Source organism: Salmo salar, chromosome ssa09 (genome assembly GCF_905237065.1).
Source record: "Salmo salar chromosome ssa09, Ssal_v3.1, whole genome shotgun sequence".
NCBI lineage: Eukaryota > Metazoa > Chordata > Actinopteri > Salmoniformes > Salmonidae > Salmo > Salmo salar.
In genome coordinates this window covers 2,622,938-2,646,673 of record NC_059450.1, presented here as the reverse complement: position 1 = coordinate 2,646,673, position 23,736 = coordinate 2,622,938, and the positions used below count along the sequence as shown (strand labels likewise).

Here is a 23,736-nt window from a genome sequence, read left to right as displayed (position 1 = left end):
TGGATCTTATTCCTTTCATTTCTGACGTTGTGATAGACATTTAATCCGTACCATTATAACCAATGCACAGCAGGACGCATGTATATCGTCGGCCTACAAGTTATTTTTGTTTGCAGTAGAAATATAATCACTAAGATTGTGATGATAGCCAGTTCGTTTTACAAGTGTGTGTGTGTGCACAGTTGACAGGCATAGGGTAAAGGCACTTCTCGTTGTGGCTGCACTTTGGATATTATTCATTTCATTTCTGACGTTGTGATCGCCATTTCATCCGAAACATTATTACCGATGCACAGTTGTCTGATTATGCATATGGAATAAATGCACTTGTAAATAGTCATGAAAATGTACTATTTTCTTAGCACCCCCACGTATTGGTCAAGCCCCAAATTAGCACCCGGAGAGAGAAAATCCTGGCGCCGTGCCTGGAGTGTAATGTTTACTGTTCATTTTTGTTTATTATCTACTTCACTTGCTTTGGAAATGTTAACATATGTTTCCCATGCCAATAAAGCTCTTGAATTGATACTCTCAATGTAAGACCCTGTAGGCTATGCCTGCTCCCTAACAAAGCAGAGTAGGATCGAAAAAGTATGGGCTTGCCTTGGGCTCTGTTTCAATATAACTTTTTTATATGACAGTGGTTCCACACGTTGCCGTGATGCAAGTTGTGTGGGGAAAAATATAATTTGTATTTTATTCTGTTATGTTTCATTATATTCTTAGAATACTATAAAATATGTGTGTTGACTGTGGTCAGGGTAGCCTAAGCGGGTCTTGTCTGTTTAATGAACATAATAACGATTGATTTCATGTGCATGACACTGCCATGTAGCATATAGGCTGTACAGACCAGTGACATAATTCAACTCACAATATGCCAGTCTATTCTTTTGAAAATACATTTTATTAGTCTTATGTTTCTGAGGACTTGCCTAAAACCAATGAATAATGGGATTATTTGTGATTCAATTGATCTATTAAAATAGGCGCCTACCCACATTGCCGCCCCACGTCTGCTCCCACTCCTGTACTTGCTGGCATGTGCACAGGAGATACAAAAGGCTTATCCCGGTAAGAATGTGGTAAAAATGGGACTGTATGAATTAGGCTCTAAAAAAACATTGCCATATATATTTTTTTACTAGCCAAATACAGTAAAGTCTGCCTGTAAAGGGTACCAGTCACTACAAAGATACAGGCGTCCTTCCAAACTCAGTTGCCAGAGAGCGAGGAAACCGCTTAGGGATTTCACCATGAGGCCAATGGTGACTTTAAAACAGTTAGAGTTTAATGGCTGTGATAGGAGCCAACAATATTGTAGTTACTCAACAATATTGTAGTTACTCCACAATGCTAACCTAATTGACAGAGTGAAAAGAAGGAAACCTGTACAGAATAAAAAATATTTCAAAACATGCATCCTTTTTGCAATAAGGCAGTAAAGTAATACTGCAACAAATGTGGCAAAGCAATTAACTTTTTGTCCTGAATACAAAGTGTATGTTTGGGCAAATCCAATACAACACATTACTGAGTACCACTCTTCACATTTTCAAGCATAGTGGTGGCTGCATCATGTTATGGGTATGCTTGTAAACCTTAAGGACTGGGTAGTTCAGGATAAAAAAGAAACGGAATGGAGCTAAGCACTGGCAAAATCCTAAAGTGAAAAACTGGTTCAGTCAGCTTTCCACCAGACACTGGAAGATGAATGAATTCACCTTTCAGCAGGACAATAACCTAAAACACAAGGCCAAATCTACACTGGAGTTGCTAACCAAGAAAACAGTGGATGTTCCTGAGTAGCCGATTTTACAGTTTTGACCTAAATCTGCTTGAAAATATATGTGAACACCTGAAAATGGTTGTCTAGCAATGATCAACAACCAATTTCACAGAGCTTGAAGAATTTTAAAAAGAATAATGGGCAAATGTTGTACAATCCAGGTGTGCAAAGTTTTTAGAGACTTACCATAAAAAGACTCACGGCTGTAAACGCTGCCAAAGATGGTTCTAACATGTATTGACTCAGGGGGTTGAATACTTATCTAATCAAGATATATTACATTATTTATTTCAATTTTTTTTACAAATGTTGGAATTTTTCTTCCACTTTGACATCAGTGTTTTGTGTAGATTGTTGGCAAAAACAAATGACACCTAAATCAATTTTAATCACACAAAATGTGGAATAATTCAAGAGGTGTGAACACTTTCTGAAGGTACTGTATATACCTCACATGCGACCCATGATAAGACTATGCAATTAGCTTATTAAAATGTTTATCGGAGAGAGAAAAAGTGTATTTTACTAGCGCATGTCAGGAACAAAAAAAGAGAAAGAGACAATGAATCTGAGAACCCTTTATAACATCTGAGTAGTTGACCAATAGCATTACTGTTGAGTTAACTTCTAATCAGTTATCAGACCTACAGGATGTAAAGACAACAGAACCTCTCCTCCTCGCTTATCTGCGTTGTTTGTAACTTTTTTTTTGTTGCTCTTTTTGTACATAATGTTGCCGCTACCGTCTCTTATGACTGAAAATAACTTCTAGACATCAGGACTGCGATTACTCACCACGGACTAGCAGAATCCTTTTTCTTCTTTCACGACTCTGACGAGCCCGAGGCGAAGGATATACAGCTCCCTCGGGAACAGGCCCTGACCCCAGTGATCTGAGGGATGAGGAGAGGAAGAAAGAGAGGCTGGAGAGCGGGCTGCCTTCTGAGAAGTCGGAGGCGATCGAATAAAGCCCCACTCCCCTCAATTCTGCTCGCAAACATGCAATCTTTGTACAATAAAATGGACGAGTTATTGGGAAGATTAAACTACCAACGGGACATTAAAAACTGTAACAGCTTATGCTTCACGGAGTCGTGGCTGAACGAAGACAATATCAACATACAGCTGGCTGGTGATACGATGTACCAACATGATAGACCAGCGGCGTCTGGTAAGACAAGGGGCGGCGGTCTATGTATTTTTGTTAACAACAGCTGGTGCACAATATCTAAGAAGTCTCGAGCTATTGCTCGCCTGAGGTAGAGTTTCTCATGATAAACTGCAGACAGTTTTAAAAAAAAAATCTTTGTAGCTGTTTACATACCACCACAGTCAGAGGCTGGCACTAAGATAGCATTGAATGAGCTGTATTCCGCCATAAGCGAACAAGAAAATGCTCACCCAGAGGCGGCGCTCCTAGTAGAAACGGAATGCAGGGAAACTTAAATCAGTTTTACCAAACCTGGACCACCTAGACTCCACACACAAAGATGCATACAAAGCTCTCCCTCTCCCTCCATTTGGCAAATCTGAGTACACCACATCAGTCATTGGCTTCATCAATAATTGCATAATTACATACCCCAACCAGATGCCATGGATTACAGGCAGCATCTGCACTGAGCTAAAGGCTAGAGCTGCTGCTTTCAAGGAGCGGGATTGTAACCCGGAAGCTTATAAGAAATCCCGCTATGCCCTCCGACGAACCATCAAACAGGCAAAGCATCAATACAGGACTGGGATCGAGTCGTACTACACCGGCTCTGACGCTCGTCGGATGTGGCAGGGCTTGCAAACCATTACTGACTACAAAGGAAAGCACAGCCGTGAGCTGCCCGGTGACACGAGCCTACCGACGAGCTAAACTACTTCTATGCTCGCTTTGAGGCAAATAACACTGAAACATGCATGAAAGCACCAGCTGTACTGGAAGACTGTGTGATCACGCTCTCCACAGCCGATGTGAGTAAGACCTTTAGACGGGTCAACATTCACAAGGCCGCAGGGCCAGACGGATTACCAGGACGTGTACTGTGAGCATGCGCTGACCAACTAGCAAGTGTCTTCACTGACATTTTCAACCTCTCCCTGTCTGAGTCTGTAATACCAACATGTTTTAAGCAGACCACCATAGTGCCTGTGCCCAAGAACACTAAGGTAACCTGCCTAAATGACTACCGACCCGTAGCACTCATGTCTGTAGCCATGAAGTGCTTTGAAAGGCTGGTCATGGCTCACATCAACACCATCATCCCAGAAACCCTAGACCCACTCCAATTTGCATACCACCCCAACAGATCCACAGATGATGCAGTCTCTATTGCACTCCACACTGCCCTTTCCCACCTGGACAAAAGGAACACCTATGTGAGAATGCTATTCATTGACTACAGCTCAGCGTTCAACACCATAGTGCCCTCAAAGCTCATCAATAAGGTAAAGACCCTGGGACTAAACACCTCCCTCTGGAACTGGATCCTGGACTTCCTGACGGGCCACCCCCAGGTGGTAAGGGTAGGTAACAACACATACGCCACGCTGATCCTCAATACAGGGGCCCCTCAGGGGTGCGTGCTCAGCCCCTTCCTGTACTCCCTGTTCACTCATGACTGCACAGCCAGGCATGACTCCAACACCATCATTAAATTTGCCGATGACAGAACAATGGTAGGCCTGATCAACGAGACAGCCTATAGGGAGGAGGTCAGAGACCTGGCCGTGTGGTGCCAGGACAACCTCTCCCTCAACGTGATCCAAGACAAAGGAGATGATTGTGGACTACAGGAAAAAGGAGACCGAGCACACCCCCATTCTCATCGAGGCTGCAGTGGAGCAGGTTGAGAGCTTCAAGTTCCTTGGTGTCCACATCACCAACAAACTAACATGGTCCAAGCACAATATGACAGTTGTGAAGCGTGCACAACAAAACCTATTCCCCCTCAGGAGACTGAAAAGATTTGGCATGGGTCCTCAGATCCTCAAAAGGTTCTACAGCTGCAGCATCGAGAGCATACTGACTGGTTGCATCACTGCCTGGTATGGCAACTGATCGGCCTCCGACCACAAGGCACTACAGATGGTAGTGTGAACGGCCCAATACATCACTGGGGCCAAGCTTCTTGCCATCCAGGACCTCTATACCAGGTGGTGTCAGAGGAAGGCCCTAAAAATGGTCAAAGACTCCAGCCACCCTAGTCATAGACTGTTCTCTCTGCTACCACACGGCAAGCGGTACCGGAGCGCCATGTCTAGGTCCAAGAGGCTTCTAACAGCTTCTACCCCCAAGCCATAAGACTCCTGAACATCTAGTCAAATGTCTAACAAGACTATTTGCATTACCCCCCTTCTCTTCACACCACTGCCACTCTCTGTTGTCATCTATGCATAGTCACTTTAATTAACTCTACCTACAGTCGTGGCCAAAAGTTTGGAGAATGGCACAAATATCAATTTTCACAAAGTCTGCTGCCTCAGTTTGTATGATGGCAATTTGCATATACTCCAGAATGTTATGAAGAGTGATCAGATTAATTGCAAAGTCCCTATTTGCCATGCAAATGAACTGAATCCCCCCAAAACTTTTCCACTGCATTTCAGCCCTGCCACAAATGGACTAGCTGACATGCCAGTGATTCTCTCGTTAACACAGGTGTGAGTGTTGACGAGGACAAGGCTGGAGATCACTCTGTCATGCTGATTGAGTTAGAATTAAAGACTGGAAGCTTCAAAAGCAGGGTGGTGCTTGGAATCATTGTTCTTCCTCTGTCAACCATGGTTACCTGCAAGGAAACACATGCCGTCATCATTGCTTTGCACAAAAAGGGCTTCACAGGCAAGGATATTGCTGCCAGTAAGATTGCACCTAAATCAACCATTTATTGGATCATCAAGAACTTCAAGGAGAGCGGTTCAATTGTTGTAAAGAAGGCTTCAGGGCGCCCAAGAAAGTCCAGCAAGTGCCAGGACCGTCTCCTAAAGTTGATTCAGCTGCAGGATCGGGGCACCACCAGTACAGAGTTTGCTCAGGAATGGCAGCAGGCAGGTGTGAGTGCATCTGCACGCACAGTGAGGCAAAGACTTTTGGAGGATGGCCTGGTGTCAAGAAGGGCAGCAAAGAAGCCACTTCTCTCCAGGAAAAACATCAGGGACAGACTGATATTCTGCAAAAGGTACAGGGATTGGACTGCTGAGGACTGGGGTAAAGTAATGTTCTCTGAATCCCCTTTCCAATTGTTTGGGGCATCCGGAAAAAAGCTTGTCCGGAGAAGACAAGGTGAGCGCTTCCATCAGTCCTGTGTCATGCCAACAGTAAAGCATCCTGAGACCATTCATGCCTGGGGTTGCTTCTCAGCCAAGGGAGTGGGCTCACTCACAATTTTGCCTAAGAACACAGCTGTGAATAAAGAATGGTACCAACACATCCTCTGAGAGCAACTTCTCCCAACCATCCAGGAACAGTTTTATGACGAACAATACCTTTTCCAGCATGATGGAGCATCTTGCCATAAGGCAAAAGTGATAACTAAGTGGCTCGGGGGAACAAAACATCGATATTTTGGGTCCATGGCCAGGAAACACCCCAGACCTTAATCCCATTGAGAACTTTTGGTCAATCCTCAAGAGGCGGGTGGACAAACAAAAACCCACAAATTCTGACAAACTCCAAGCATTGATTATGCAAGAATGGGCTGCCATCAGTCAGGATGTGGCCCAGAAGTTAATTGACAGCATGCCAGGGAGGATTGCAGAGGTCTTGAAAAAGAAGGGTCAACACTGCAAATATTGACTCTTTGCATCAACCTCATGTCAATAAAAGCCTTTGACACTTATGAAATGCTTGTAATTATACTTCAGTATTCCATAGTAACATCTGACAAAAATATCTAAAGACTCTGAAGCAGCAAACTTTGTGAAAATTAATATTTGTGTCACTCAAAACTTTTGGCCACGACTGTACATTTACATACATATTACCTCAACTAACTGGTGCCCCCGCACATTTACTCTGTACCGGTACCCCCCTGTATATATTGTTATTTTTTACTGCTGCTCTTTAATTGTTGCTTTTCTCTTATCCATATTTTTTGACACTGCCCTGTTGGTTAGGGGCTTGTAAGTAAGCATTTCACTGTAAGTTTATTTATATATATTGTTTTCACTGTATTCGGTGCATGTGACTAATAAAATTTGATTTGAGATGAGGGAGTTGGTGAGATTATGCAGAAATGGCTGACTTCCTAAAACAACACAAAGGAAATTCTTGCATACAGTGTAAAGATTCACTTTGGGGGCTCCCCTACATAATCCTTCCTTGAACACATCTAAGTCTGCATCAGACAGAAGAGTGCAACCTTCAAGCTATCACTTCGTAAGTGTCCTTTTGGAGGGTAGAATTTGTTTTCTTTAGACATGCAAATGTCCTTAGGTAACACCTTCCTGCAAGCAAGCGAGGAAGGAATGCTCCTATTCTTTTTCGTATGAGCAAAATAACTAAAAGTTACTCAAAGATATCACAGATTAATTCACATTTCAGTTAACATAAAGTCTGTTGATCTGATTGGATTGGTCAATAGCAATTTCAGATGTGGTTTTATCAAGCCAGTCAGATGAATATACAGCAAAATATATAAAAAAATCACTGCATCATAAAGACAGTATATTTTAAAATAAAACTCAAACTCTCCTCCATTTGAGAGAGAATGAATTCACCTTGAAAATTAGAAAATAAATAAAAGAACCAGAATTTTGAAATAATCAAGAACAATTCTTGAAGTTACATAGAAATTCTGGTTCTTAAAAAAATGATTAGTTTTTATTTATACAACGGGTGGGTCTAATGCTGATTGGTTAAAACCGCATTCCAGCCTGTGTTACCCCCGGCTAAATCTATGACGTTAAAATGCCTATTTACTCTGTTCCATCTGATTGTGCAATCCACTCTCTCATCAGCCTCGCCAAGCAGCGTATAATCTTGATCTCCACTATAAAAAGCATCTCGACATTATCTCACATTTCTTTTAGACTAACATTTAGTTTTCAACAGCGGAGATTCGTATAAACCTTGCGGTCTGCCTCTCCGACATTTACAACATTGTTTCAATATTCAAATTCTGTCTCCAGCTGTCCCATAGTAATGAACGTGTCAGGACGAGACGGACAGGCAGGCAGTGTTTCTCAGCAAGGCAAAATTATGAATCAACTGGCATAATTTTTATGGATATATGCAAAGAAATTTCAATTGAAAAAAGGTACAGAATTGTGATTGTGTTAGCTGTGTTGTTGGCTTGCTCCACTGAACAACAGTGTCCTAACGAGAGAGCACATTTTCTATGTCAGGCGAAATTGCACCTCATTAGCTCATTTGTTATGGATGTATCCAAATGTCACTAGAAAAGAGCTCAAACGAAATGCAAATGCAGCTACTTTACTGTTATTCTGGCTGCACTTTTTGACGTCACTAGTTGGCTAGCAAGCAAGGGATAAGAACGTTGCCAGCCAGTACGGTTGTATCACATGTATCACACTCCGTGATTTGGAGTCCCGTAGGGTGGCGCACAATATGCCCAGCGTCGTCCAGGTTTGGGCGGGGTGGGCCGTTATTGTAAATAAGAATTAGTTCTTAACTGACTTGCCTAGTTAAATAAAAATGCATTTTAAAAAGTATGCAATGGAGCATTTAGAACGAACGATTGGATCACGTCCTTAGATATAGAACAAAAAGAATGAACGAGCCAATAGAACAAATGACCAGCCGGCTTGGAAAGCAACCTTAGATTTGTGTCAGGACTACATCTTGTGGAAGGATGAAATAGTATGAATACATTTCTCAAAAGAACGTTTTAAATAAAAATGTCAATTATTATTTGAATATGTTGGTAACCCGTTGTATAAAAGTGATAATGCCATCTCGGGCCTAACACCCATGCCAATATATCCTCCAAACACTGGCTTCTTGGGCATTATGACTTAAATATCGGGAAATCGAATGGAATAAACTCCAATTTAGTCCAAAGTATTCGTAAGATATATCAAGTCAGAAGTTACCATTTACTGTAGTGGGGTAATATTTGATATGTGTATATCACTAGGCTACCTGGGGTGGCAGGTAGCCTAGTGGTCAGAGCGTTGGGCCAGGAACCGAAAGGTTGCTAAATCGAATCCCCGAGCTGACAAGGTATAAATCTGTCATTCTGTCCCTGAACAAGGCAGTTAACACACTGTTCCTAGGCTGTTATTGTAAAGAATTTGTTCTTAACTGACTTGCCTAGTTAAACAAAGGTTCAATTTAAACAAATAATTTTAAAATCATATATACCTCACATGCGACCCATGATAAGACTATGTAATTAGCCTATTAAAATAAAGATGATTTAGCAATGCGCAAGAGACTAAAGTTGAGTTACAGTAATAGGCATTCAAGAAATGTCTGTGAATGGAATTCTAAATACAAGTGTATTTAATTACTTTGTAAAATGACTGAAATCATATACTGTACAAGTAACACACATTACAAAACATTTATTCTAGGCATGATCAGAGAGGGAGAGAGATACAGTAAGTCATAGCCTGAAAGGCCATGCCCCAAGAGTCCATGGGGTAGAGAGAGAAAGAAAGAGAGTGTCTCACCAGCACAGGTCAGGAACAAAAAAGAGGGAGAGACAATGAATCTGAGACCCCTTTATAACATCTGAGTTGTTTGGATTCAAAATTGGAGTTGTTGACCAGTAGCATTACTGTTGACTTAACTTCCAATCAGATGTCAGACCTACAGGGTATAAAGACAGCAGAACCTCTGCTTCTTAGAGGTGAGACAAGAGGGGGTTGGTGAGATTATGCAGAGAAGACTGACTTCCTAAAACAACACTAGGGGATTATTGCATACAGTGTAAAGAGTCACTTTGGGGGCTGGGCTGTCCTACACCTGCAGTACTTTTTTTTTGTAGAGTACACTTGAGGTATAGGCCTCTATGAAGTTAACTCAGTTTGGCTTTGCATCCCCCCCCAAAAATGAATGAGCTTCTTTGAGATGGATGCAACACCTTTCTACCTTCATATCGATGCATCTGCCCATTTGAAAGTCTTCGTAATCCTCTTGTTCTGTGGCATTTTGCTGCGCAGAGTGACAGAGCTACAGCGATAGGAGAGGTCATGTTTGGAAAAGAGCATTGGGTCAAAGTGGAAGAGATGTCAGACTATAACGAGGCTAGCGTGACCCGCCCCTCCTACTCACGTTGACTCACTGGTGGTTTGAACGTCCAACTGGTTCTCAGTATTAGTAGCTAAGTTTCAATCCAATTGGTGAAAGATTTTCATGCAAATATAAAAAAATCTACATAAAAACAATGTGCATTTTCCCACCAGAGATGTTTCCATCAAATTGACTTGTTGCGGATAAAAGGCTGTGCGTGACGATGTGGTGCACATAAAAAGAAAATGGGGAAAGAGTAAGAATAATGTCTGCACTCACTACTGTAAATCAATCTGGTTAAGAGTGTCTGCTAAATGACTAAAATGTAAAAAATTATAATAACTTTTGCTGTTAAATAGCCATGTACTGAATATAATTTTTATATATTCGGTACCTGCTCAGTTCTTGGCACGTGCGCTCCAGCCAACGGCTTCATCACAGATACAGTGCGGGTGTAGCCTACGTGATGAGATTATTATGGACAAAAGAGCAAGATTATTTTTATTTGTCAAACGGCAGCCAAGCATCAATCATGTCATCAGAATAAGATCCTTGATAGTTATTGGAAATGAGCATCACGCTCATCACTGTGCACTTTCAACCCCCAGTGAAGTATTTCATCTGTAGCCTAAAACTGCATATTTTCCTGAGTCATAGTATGAGGACCACACAAACATACCATCTCATGACTCCAAGTTTACGTCGATATAATGGTTATTATATCAATATTGGCTCATAAATATAATTTTACAGACACAAAAAGATCCCATCATGTCTAAAGTATTTTGTTTTGTCGACATTTGGAAAGTTTACCGACAGGCCTGTGGTGAATGTTGACTTGGGGCTTATTTAAATCAATCAAGTCATTTCAGAATATTCTCAATAAAATGCAAAAAGCAGTTTCTTACCACCATATACATAAAAAAATCACAAAGTTATTATTGGTTGTGAAGAAACACTGTAGCAGATAAACTCCTATTTTAGATGGATCATCCAATTTCACAGTCATTGTGTATGCACAAATTATGCATAATCATTGCTGTGATGGATTTTATGTCTACTCTTTAAACACACAAATTACAACAGCACACTTGTAAAAGCGCAATATCTTAGGAACTTCAACCTGTCCGAACCAATACAAAACAACCTATTTGACTGACACTGTAAAATGCGACCTCTGTTGTGAAGAGCTCCCATGTCTCTCTCTCGTCTCCACTCTGTCCCTGAAGAATGTGTAATCCCTCTTTGTCTATATAAGCCTCTCTGTGCCTCTCATTGTAAATCCTGCCACTTGGGTTTTTCCCATGTAATCCAAGTATTTCATCCTGCCTTTTCCCCTCATGTCTCCCCAGGATTGTTGAAATCTACAGCCGTCGACTGCAAGGTACTTCCATACGTTTTAATAATCAATTTATACACTTGATAGTTGACAGACAATAAAATGAGCTGCACCTAGAGCTTTTGTGTATTTTTGTTTTATGTAACACTTTACATTAAGTTGTTCTTATACCTGTACACTTACACTGTAATTACTACAGTAATGACATGTGAGTAATTCCATTAAAATTCTAGAACCTTTTGGAGATGGTCAGTTGGTTGACTGGTAACAGTGCTGTTGTTGGAACCTAGAACAAACCTTACCAATAACCTGCCATGAACCTACCATGTCATGGGCGATGATGTCAGAGGTTTGACTTTGCTCTTTGACATTCTCTGACTTGGACCTTGTTTTATTGGTCTGTTCTCTTTCAGTTCAAGAGCGGTTGACCAAACAAATCGCTGTGGCGATCACTGAAGCTCTGCAGCCTGCTGGAGTGGGCGTCGTCATCGAGGCAACGTATGTCTCTTTCTCCCTTTTTTTGTTTTTACACTCACCACTGATATTAACAGGCCCATACATACAGACATTAAAGATACACTATGGAATTTTAGTTGCTAATCGTTTGTCCATTTTTTTTCTGGAATGTAGGCTGGATGGTGCATACACATAAATGAATATTAATACATTATCTCACAAATCCTTAGGAAAACAATATGCTTTTGCTCACAAGGTGTGCTCTTTCTGTTCAATGTGTTCATTTCTGGACAATATTTCTGTCCATTTAGGTGTACCCCCATAGGTAAAAGTACCTTATTGACTTTTTAAAATGATGCAATAATGGCAGTCAAAATACAAACACGCACAAATGAAACCAAAGATAAAGGGAGAGGCGATATCTGGACAATCTTCAATGTGTCATTAACAGAACATTTGCCATACACCCAAATCTAATAACTATAACAGTAATGGATAATGATGCCTTTCTTCCTGCATGCAGTCACATGTGCATGGTGATGAGGGGGGTGCAGAAGATGAACAGCAAGACTGTGACCAGCACCATGCTGGGGGTGTTCCGGGAGGACCCCAAGACACGGGACGAGTTCCTCACCCTCATCAGGAACTGAGAGGGACGGCTGGCCCACAAACCTGCTGCCCAGCCCAGCGCAGCGCAGACCCCTCTCCCTGTCGCCTGCCTGGAGCTAGAGCCGTCCACACAGTAGTTTTGGTACGAAGCCTAGAGTCCGGGCTTGCAAAGTGTGTGTTTGTCTATCCCTCCACCCCCTTCCAAATAATCACACACGTCACATGGTCGCATGACATAGCTGTCTTGTGTTTGTATCAAATCAAAATCAAATGTATTTATATAGCCCTTCTTACATCAGCTGATATATCAAAGTGCTGTACAGAAACCCAGCCTAAAACCCTAAATAGCAAGCAATGCAGGTGTAGAAGCACGGTGGCTAGGAAAAACTCCCTAGAAAGGCCAAAACCTAGGACTTGACAGTCTTGACATTCTTGACAACCTAGGACATGACAGTGTACATGACAGTCTTACTAAACGGTGTCTGTCAGGTGGCTGGCTTAACCTAAAAATGAATAGTTTGGATCAATGATTAGTGTTTCTTATGGTTGCTTAAAATTTAAAGGACTTTGATCCTGTTAAACATTTTTTTTGTAACTTTTCATTATTTTGAACCTCCAAGTACGGTAAAGATACTTACACCTACGTAGAAACATGCTAACATTAAAATCAATGTTTTTTTTAGAAACATTGTTTTATTCTTTACTTCTTTCCTGATATATTTTTGCAAGATATCTTTATCCAAAGTAAGCTAGGCCCAGGCCCATATGTCAGTTTTACTTTTTTATTTATTTTATTGGACTTTTATTTAACTAGGCAAGTCAGTTAAGAACAAATTCTTATTTACAATGACAGCCTACCAAAAGGCAAAAGACCTCCTGCGGGGACGGGGCCTTGGATTAAAATATATATTTTTTAAATACAGTGAGGGAAAAAAGTATTTGATCCCCTGCTGATTTTGTACGTTTGCCCACTTACAAAGAAATGATCAGTCTATAATTTTAATGGTAGGTTTATTTGAACAGTGAGAGACAGAATAACAACAAAAAAATCCAGAAAAACGCATGTCAAAAATTTTATAAAATTATTTGCATTTTAATGAGGGAAATAAGTATTTGACCCCTCTGCAAAACATGACTTAGTACTTGGTGGCAAAACCCTTGTTGGCAATCACAGAGGTCAGACATTTCTTGTAGTTGGCCACCAGGTTTGCACACATCTCAGGAGGGAATTTGTCCCACTCCTCCTTGCAGATCTTCTCCAAGTCATTAACCTCTATGGGCTAGTCCCACCTACTCAACAGCCAGTGTAATCCCGTGGCGCGATATTCAAATACCTCAAAAATGCAAAAACTTCAATTTTTCAAACATGACTATTTTACACCATTTTAAAGACAAGACTCTCGTTAATCTAACCACACTGTCCGATTTCAAAAAGGCTTTACAACGAAAGCAAAACATTAGATTGTCAGCAGAGTACCCAGCCAGAAATAATCAGACACCCATTTTTCAAGCTAGCATATAATGTCACATAAACCCAAACCACAGCTAAATGCAGCACTAACCTTTGATCTTCATCAGATGACCACCCTAGGACATTATGTTATACAATACATGCATATTTTGTTCAATCAAGTTCATATTTATATCAAAAACCAGCTTTTTACATTAGCATGTGACTAGCATTCCCACCGAACACTGCCGGTGAATTTACTAAATTACTCACGATAAACGTTCACAAAAAACATAACAATTATTTTAAGAATTATAGATACAGAACTCCTCTATGCACTCGCTATGTCCGATTTTAAAATAGCTTTTCGGTGAAAGCACATTTTGCAATATTCTCAGTAGATAGCCCGGCATCACAGGGCTAGCTATTTAGACACCCAGCAAGTTTAGCATTCACCAAAGTCAGATTTACTATAAGAAAAATGTTATTACCTTTGCTGTCTTCGTCAGAATGCACTCCCAGGACTTCTACTTCAATAACAAATGTTGGTTTGGTCCCAAATAATCCATTGTTATATCCAAATAGCGGCGTTTTGTTCGTGCGTTCAAGACACTATCCGAAAGGGTAAATAAGGGTTACGAGCATGGCGCATTTCGTGACAAAAAAATTCTAAATATTCCATTACCGTACTTCGAAGCATGTCAACCGCTGTTTAAAATCAATTTTTATGCAATTTTTCTCGTAAAAAAGCGATAATATTCCGACCGGGAAATCGTTTTTTATTACAAAGAGAGTGAAAGTAAAAGCATGCTATACATTTTTGACATGTGTTTTTCTGGATATTTTTGTTGTTATTCTGTCTCTCACTGTTCAAATAAACCTACCATTAAAATTATAGACTGATCCTTTATCAGTGGGCAAATGTACAAAATCAGCAGGGGATCAAATACTTTTTCCCCCCACTGTATATAAACATAAGACAAAACACACATCATGACAAGAGAGACAACACAACACTACATAAAGAGAGACCTAAGACAATTGACTAATAGTATGCATTTAAACTTGCCTTGAGCCAAACTTATTCAAAAGTGCCAAGTGCCCTTTTCACATGGCATCATATTCCCGCTCAAGCCAAATGCATCAAACCCATTCGTCAAACAATCAACACTTTGGTCAATCTGTCAGCCGGTTACAAGGCTCAGTCCTGGTCTACTGTAATTATCTTTAACTAGTAAAGGAAGGAGAGCAAAATGCTCGCTTTCAAATTTGGTAGCCACCGCTTTAAATACAGCATACCGCACCCTGCACCTTGGGGGAACTAACAATGATGGCTTTCTGAGGGTTACTGAATAATATCCTCTACAGGATCGGTGTCCCCCCGCGGGACGGTTGAGCTAACGTAGGCTAATGTGATTCGCATGAGGTTGAACAAGAACATTTCCCAGGACATAGACATATCTGATATGGGCAGAATGCTTAAATTCTTGTTAATCTAACTGCACTGTCCAGTTTACAGTAGTTATTACAGTGAAAGAATACCATGCTATTGTTTGAGGAGAGTGCACAGTTATGAACTTGAAAATGTATAAATAAACCAATTAGGCACATTTGGGCAGACTCGATACAACATTTTGAACAGAAATGCAATGGTTCATTGAATCAGTCTAAAACTTTGCACATACACTGCTGCCATGTATTGGCCAAAATCTCAATTGCGCCTAGATTCTATATTGGCCTTTTTCTTGCATTTCAAAGATGATGGAACAAAAAACACATGTTTTTTTCTTTGTATTATCTTTTACCAGATCTAATGTGTTATATTCTCATACATTAATTTCACATTTCCACAAACTTCAGTGTTTCCTTTCAAATGGTCTCAAGAATATGCATATTCTTGCTTCCGGTCCTGAGCTACAGGTAGTTAGATTTGGGTATGTCATTTTAGGCAAACATTGAAAAAAAGGGTCCGATCCTTAATTAACTGTGGTGTTCAAATTATGTGAGGTGATGTCGCTGTTAGTTTTGCAGTTGTTCTATAACCAAAGGACCAAGGTTTCCAAGGGTGCAGTTAAAGTGACTGGACGATAACTGGCTAGTGCAATGAAGGATGATCAGATGGGACTAAAAAGTGTACATTTTAGGTCATCCTGTCTTAATATGGACACCCTACATTATTCGCTAATAGTCTCACTCACTATTGTAGTTATTTGTTGAAAATGTCACAATAGTACAGATTCACAGACGTGTGACTGATATAGTCTGCTTTCTCTGTATCCCCCAAGTGGGTATTTCGCCATTCAGAGAGGATTTCTATTGGGCACCCCTTTGTATCTCTCTGTAAGTCATGTAGGTCTATGTGCGTGGGTATTTGTTTGCGTTGGCCAGCCCAGTATATATTCTGCTGTCCATCTGCCTTACTGATTTTTCGCTTGATGCGTAGTGTTCACTTCCGACGATGAATTTGAAGAGACTAGACGCAAAGGAATCGGCTGTCTCCACTCATCTCTTGGTAAAGAAACACGTTTTACTCTCTTATCCTTCTCATGTCAATTCTGTTACACTTCTAAATATCTACGTATGTCAGTGTATAAATGTTTCAGAATTGTAGTTAACTTTTTAAATGTAAAAAATATGCTGCAGTTTAGAGTACAGTACATCCCTCTTTGCTACGTCACACATATTGTATGTATGCAATTTCATGTATTATCTCAGCAAATTAGGGATATTAAAATATAGTAACCTATATAAAAATGGTAAATAGGTATAGTAGCAAGGAACATATATGCTGACGAGCGGTATATTTTTTTATTTATTGGAAATATATAATACTCATATTGAAATGGGAAGGTTTTAACCAATGTGATTTGGTCATTGGAGTTGTGTGTGTGTGTGTGTGTGTGTCGGGGGCTGGAGTAGATGAGCGCTATAGTCAGACAGCTCCTGCATCGTCTCTGTGGCCTTCTTTAGAAGGATTTGTTCTTTGGGTTCCTTTACTAATGTCGTTTACATTACACTTCTGTGTTCATTTGAAAGAGTTTTCAACAAAGGAAAATAAATCTGTATGTGTGAACTAGGAACATGGGTACTGTGCTCTTATTTGTAAAGCCCCGTTTATACCTGGTGGTAACATGCCTGTCCTGATCTTGTCCACATTCTGATTGGGCTCACATTTTTAGACTGGTCTAAATAATTAAAATAACTGGTTGTGATCACAGGATGCTAGCATAATATAACCGGTGCTTAATGCTGTGTTGGTAACCAAGTGGGAATTTACAAAATACGACTGGAAAAATCCACTTGAATAGCCTTTCAACTGATAATTACTAGCGGGGAACTCGTCAATCATCCTGTGCTCCTACTGCTCCCACATGCTGACCCCTGATCTCACATACTAAGGAAATTACCTCTAACTACATTTTTGGCAGTTAAATGCAACAAAACATTATTTATGAAAAGCAATATTTATTTTATTTAACCTTTTTATTAAACTTGGCAAGTCAGTTAAGAACAAATTCTTATTTACAATGATGGCCTACCGGACGACGCTGGGCCATTTGTGCATCGCCCTATGGGACTCCAAATTATGGCCGGTTGTGATACAGGCTGGAATGGAATCAGTCTGTAGTGACACCTCCAGCACTAAGATGCAGTGCCTTAGACCGCTGCGCCACTCGGGAGCCCCATATACAGTATACTGGACAAAAATATAAACACAACATTAAAGGGTTGGTCCCATGTTTCATGAGCTGAAATAAAAGATCCCAGAAATGTTCCATATGAACAAAAAGCTTGTTTCTCTCATGTTGTGCACATCCCTGTTAGTGAACAATTCTCCTTTAAGATAATACATCCACCTGATAGGTGTGTGATATCAAGAAGCTGACTAAACACCATGAGGACTATTTCTGTCTGTCATAAAGCCCTTTTGTGGGGAAAAACTCATTCTGATTGGCTGGACTGGTCCCCCAGTGGGTGGGCCTGGCTCCCAAGTGGGTGGACATATGCTAACCCATGGCTGCACCCATAGATTAGAACCTAATGAATTTATTTCAATTGACTGAAATCCTTATATGAACTGTAACTCACAAATCTTTGAGCATGTTGCGTTTATATTTTTGTTCAGTATAGTAATATGGTTTTTGAACACATTCTCAGTTCCCCCTCACACTGTCAAAACCACTATGCAGATGTCGGCTAAAGCGGATCGGATTGAATAGAGCCCTTAGTTTATGGTTTACACAGCTTGTTGGCCATTAGCCAATCAGCATTTCTCAACGAGTTCAAAGCACACGTATGCATCCCACCTCCCACTTGGTTACGAACGCAGCACAAGACACCCAGATAACTGAACATTGTGTTCACTTGCTATGGAGGTGCAGGGATTTGTTTTTGAGAATGAGTCAGCTTTTTTTAGCTGGTGTTGTGAAGAGCAGTACCCTCCATAACTGGAACCCGTCTCTTGGCAACAGGTTTTATGAATGTGCTTCAGCTCCTCTGATTCGTGGAATTTTTGGATGAGCAGCCAGTAGAATCGTCTCCTGCTATGGTGTGACCTCCCAGAATGCAAGACGTATCGCTTTCATTAGAAATTGAATTGAGTAAAAAAATTACAATTATCCAGACAGTTTTACAAGTTATTCTTTAATACTTTTTTTTGTCTGTGGTTATCACAAAGACGTCAAGCATTTTAACACAGACCCCACAAAACAAAACATTCAGTATCTTCCGCTCTCCCATTCTGACTACATGGCAACCACTCTCCCATAGACAAAAACAAACACGCAAATACATTTACACAGAGGAGTCTCCATAGATCCATGTAGAACAGGACAGATGACCATCTACACTTGTTCTCACTAGCCAAACCCTGCCCGATGCAAGTAGCCAAGTTACAGGAACACAGAACCTGAGACAGGCTTTTGGCCAGGCATCAGGGCCGAATAACAGCAGCCTCCATTGGATCGGGCCATGCCATTTCGCAGCATTTCTGGTATATTTGAGAAGACGTATTTTACAGTTACAGCATGACGCGCTTGCACACACTCACACACATACATCTGTTTGTTGTACAATTCATAACTTCATATCAGCATTGAAAAGTACCTACAGAGTACAGAAACCAAAAAATATGCTGACAACAATGCTTCCATATTGTTGTCTGAAAACGCGACACCAACAAGACAAGTTTCAAAATGTCCTCGAGGAGCTCGTATGCAGTTTGGAGGATGCCACCATTGTAACTGTCAACATAGCTCTAACTGGGTTGCTTCATGTAATAATATTACAGTTTTCTAAAGTCCATATAAAATAATTTACATTTGGGGTAAATGTCTCGAGTACAAAAAAGGCACTGCCATTTGTTATTCAAAATATGACTTCCCAGCCTTGTGCATGCATTTCTAAAATTACCCCCCCCCCCTTCTTTTCTTGTTTTTTTGGGGGGCTTTTGAGTTTTATTCTTAAACATAAACAATTTTTAAAATATATATGTAAGCCTGCAGTCAATACAGGATATTGGCTCTTTGATAAACAAATGAAAAGCACAGTAACATGGTAGAACCTTTGTTACAGTATGGATGACTTTGAGTTTTCACCCCCCCCCCCCAAAAAAAAATAAATCTCGCCATCGAATAATTAAGCGATATTTAATGTGCAGAGTCTATGACAAAAAAAGAGTAAAAAAAAAAAAGTGTCAAGTCTTCATTTACACGAAAAGAAAAATAATATATTTGGAATATTATCATCTAACTGTTAATACTGCAGTGTGTACAGCAGCTCTCTCTCATCTCAGAGGGGAGGAGCCCTATAGAGTTTGGATGCACTTTGGAAAATAAAAAAATAAAACCTTTGAGGAGTCAAAGTCTGATCCACAGCTGCAGTAATATATGAACGACATTGACTCCTCTTCTGTTTACCGCCTCAACACTCTCTCATAGGCACATACTGTAGTGTACACGACATGCAAACACACAACCTCATGGGCACTAGTGAGCGTGTACATCCCACCCTAGCATGCTCTATCCCCTGCCCTGCAGTTGTTGCCAATCTTATGGATGGGCTACTTAGCTTAGCCTTCCACTGTGATGTCATCAAGAACCACACAGGTGGTGGTTAGCTTAGTAGGCACTGGTTGACCATTCCCATATGGCTAGCCCTGGACCTTCAATACTCATAGCCAAAGTCTATTAGCTGACAAAGTAGGAAGGGCCTTATCCCACACAAATAACCCCAGATGAACCACGTCTCTTGGCAATGTGTCAAAAGGGTTGTCACCCTCTATCCAGTTTGTTTTGCTGGTGGCTGGATCAAAAATGGAACTTTGCAAAGAGAGCATCGAGGGGTAACATTTCTATAAAAGAGCACACACAGTATTCAGTCATTTGGCCAACCAGGATATAATAAGCATTCACAAAGCATCAGAAAAAACACACAAATCCCAAGAAAACGCCGGTTGTGCCTCTTTCCTCCACTATCAAAAACAACAATTTGCGATTATAATGTAGTTCAAAACAAAAATAACTATTATTTGAGATGTACTTATGGTCACCAGCCATAGTAAGTTAATACATATGGTACTTTAAATAATACATCTATATGAATACAATAATCAACTCTGCAACAGTAATAGAAAAGAATAAAAAATAAATAATGATTTGAATCTGCTAATAGTATTGATTCATATGGCAGTGACAAGTGGCTCTAACTACCATGTACTGTGTATCCACTGATGCTGCCACTAAATATTTTCCAAGCCATGCCACAAAAGGGTCCATGCCAATTCATGCTTTATGCACCATTCACCTTCCCAGTTAAGGCCATGCGTTTTTAGTGAGTGCACTTCCTGAAGCAGTGACGTTTGGCTGACTGAAAAGTCAGTGACATTTTGTCAATAACAGGTTACAGGTTTGACTAGGTGAGGTTGTCAGTTGTCAACCCTACCTTTTGACAATATGGTTCAGTCCAAGAACTTCAGTTCAATGTGCACTAGGGGAGTGGGCTGTAGTTCTTGTGGCAGAGAAAGGGGGGTTCTCCGCCACCAAGAAAGGGTGCATTTGGCATGAATCTTGTTTCATCTCACTACTCGAGTTCACCTCCCTTTCTCTGAACTGCAAAACCCTGAACTTTTTCTTTCCTAACACTTTGCTTCTCCCCACTGATGAAGGTCTATGGCACATACTTGGCATTTCTATTGCTGCACCTATTGGAATTGTTATCGATGGATTAGCTGTAGTAAAATATCATGGCACCAAGTGCAGAACAAGAAAACAAGACTCTTTTTAAGAATAAAAAAAATTACAAAATAACCCTCACAAAAACACAATTTTGAATCGCTCCAAATTGATTCCAACTTGGGAAAAACCAACCAGGATGCCCATTCAGGCAAAAAACATCAGCATGACCTTCCATGCACAAAAAACCCATACAGAGCCAAACTGTTATAACTAAACTTTTAAGAGCTTATTTTAACATTAACCTACCCTTATAGTCTGTCATGCAGATAACAATGAACAGAGGATACATATAAAGACTATAAAACAGCAAGAAATCAAAGTGCCTGGCTGTCGGTAACTGCTTTTGGCCACCAGGTGGAGGTAAGTACTAAAAAGAGAGCAATCTCGGGGAGTAAAACTACTTTTAAACCCTTGCAATGCTGCTTGAGGGAAAGGAAACCTCCTCAGCAACCTTCTCATTCACTATGGCTACTTCCTGATTCTCCTGTCCTCTGTATACATCCCTGGTTAGCATTTTCTCCTTCCTCCTTGATTCAGAACATCTTTGACCGTCTCTTACTTCCTAGTAAGATTGGGAGCATACAGCATTCAGCGCTATATCATCTACCCTGGACTGAAAACAAACAAGTAATCCTCATTCTAGATCACAACAAGACCCATTGAAAATACTCCAGACCCACACTCACTAGCCCTAATTATAGACTAGGTCACACAACATTGTGCACCTGTTATAGGAACTTCGCTCCAGACAAAGCCCAAGCAAATGAACAGCAACTTTCAATGCATAGTCTGCCGGTACAAAGGCTAAAATAAAAAAATATATACACACTACCATTCAAAAATTTGGGGTCACTTAGAAATGTCCTTGTTTTTGAAAGAGCACATTTTTTTTGTCCATTAAAATAACATAAATTTGATCAGAAATACAGTGTAGACATTGTTAATGTTGTAAATGACTATTGTAGCTGGAAACGCCTCACAAGTTCTCAACTGACAGCTTCATTAAATAGTACCCGCAAAACACCAGTCTCAAAGTCAACAGTGAAGAGGCGACTCCGGGATGCTGGCCTTCTAGGCAGAGTTGCAAAGAAAAAGTCACATCTCAGGCTGGCCAATAAAAATAAAATATTAAGATGGGCAAAAGAACACAGACACTGGACAGAGGAACTCTGCCTAGAAGGCCAGCATCCCAGAGTCGCCTCTTCACTGTTGACGTTGAGATTGGTGTTTTGCGGGTACTATTTAATGAATCTGCCAGTTGAGGACTTGTGAGGCGTCCGTTTCTTAAACTAGACACTCTAATGTACTTGTCCTCTTGCTCAGTTGTGCACCGGGGCCCCCACTCCTCTTTCTATTCTGGTTAGGGCCAGTTTGCGCTGTTCTGTGAAGTGAGTAGGACACATCGCTGTACAAGATCTTCAGTTTCTTGGCAATTTCTCGCATGGAATAGCCTTCATTTCTCAGAACAAGAATAGACTGATGAGTTTCAGAAGAAAGTTATTTGTTTCTGGCCATTTTGAGCCTGTAATCAAACCCAGAAATGCTCATGCTCCAGATACTCAACTTGTCTAAAGAAGGTCAGTTTTATTGCTTCTTTAATCAGAACAACCATTTTCAGCTGTGCTAACACAATTGCAAAAGGGTTTTCTAATGATCAATTAGCCTTTTAAAATGATAAACTTGGATTAGCTAACACAACGTGCCATTGGAACACAGGAGTGATGGTTGCTGATAATGGGCCTGTGTACGCCTATGTAGATATTCCATTAAAAATCAGCTTTTTCCAGCTACAATAGTCATTTACAACATTAACATCTACACAGTATATATATATATATATACATATATATATATACATATATACATATATATATATACATATATATACATATATATATATATATATATATATATATATACATATATACATATATACAACATATATACACACACACACACACACACACACACACACACACACACACACACACACACACACACAGGTATATATATATAATATGTCATTGGCCGGTGTAAAAGATGAGTTTACCCTGAACTTTACCACAACTCTGCTAGGCTATTTTCCTCTGTCTTGTTTCAAATCAAAGTCCCTGCCCCTGACATGAATCCATCATCGCTAAAGTCCTCTTCTCCTCCTTCCAAAACACTTGGCAGAGACCATCCTGTGTTTCTCCACTTTCATTTCCCCTCCTCCCATCTCTCCTCATGCCTCTCTTTTCCTTCTACACACCTCCGCCGCATCCCTCTCTCTTTTTAGCGTTCTCATTTTCACACAGTTTGGCTCCTGGTAAAGGAACAAAAAGCAAAAAAACAAACAATGAATAAGTCTGTGGTAATAATGATAGCTACTGTGGGACGTTAGCCTATAAAGCGACTAGTACGGGTAGTATGTCACTGCTTTCCAAAAAGTTACAACAACAAAAAAATTCAAGAGATAACATTCATACCTGAAATGTAGAAATGTTTCGGTACCCTTGATAGTAGCATCTTGTGTAAACAATACATGTATAAATGCTTTTTTTTTCTTCCTGTCACCTATACAGAGCATAGGGTTCTCCCAAGCCTTTTGAAAAATGGCCTCCCTAAAACTCTCCCAAACAGTGGGAGGAAAAGCCAAGGCCTCTCTCACAAAGTGTCCCACATTGTTTA

General features: G+C 40.4%; 1 protein-coding gene across 1 annotated transcript in view; it reads left to right on the top strand.

The window, feature by feature from the left end:
• The window catches only part of LOC106610611 (GTP cyclohydrolase 1), a 49,791-nt gene extending 36,415 nt beyond the window's left edge, over positions 1–13,376 (top strand). Inside the window, 3 exon segments of the mRNA XM_014210015.2 lie at positions 11,330–11,361; positions 11,730–11,814; positions 12,296–13,376. Coding sequence (XP_014065490.1) covers positions 11,330–11,361; positions 11,730–11,814; positions 12,296–12,422 — 244 coding nt within the window. The 3' untranslated portion in view covers positions 12,423–13,376.
• The last annotated feature ends 10,360 nt before the right edge of the window (positions 13,377–23,736 follow it).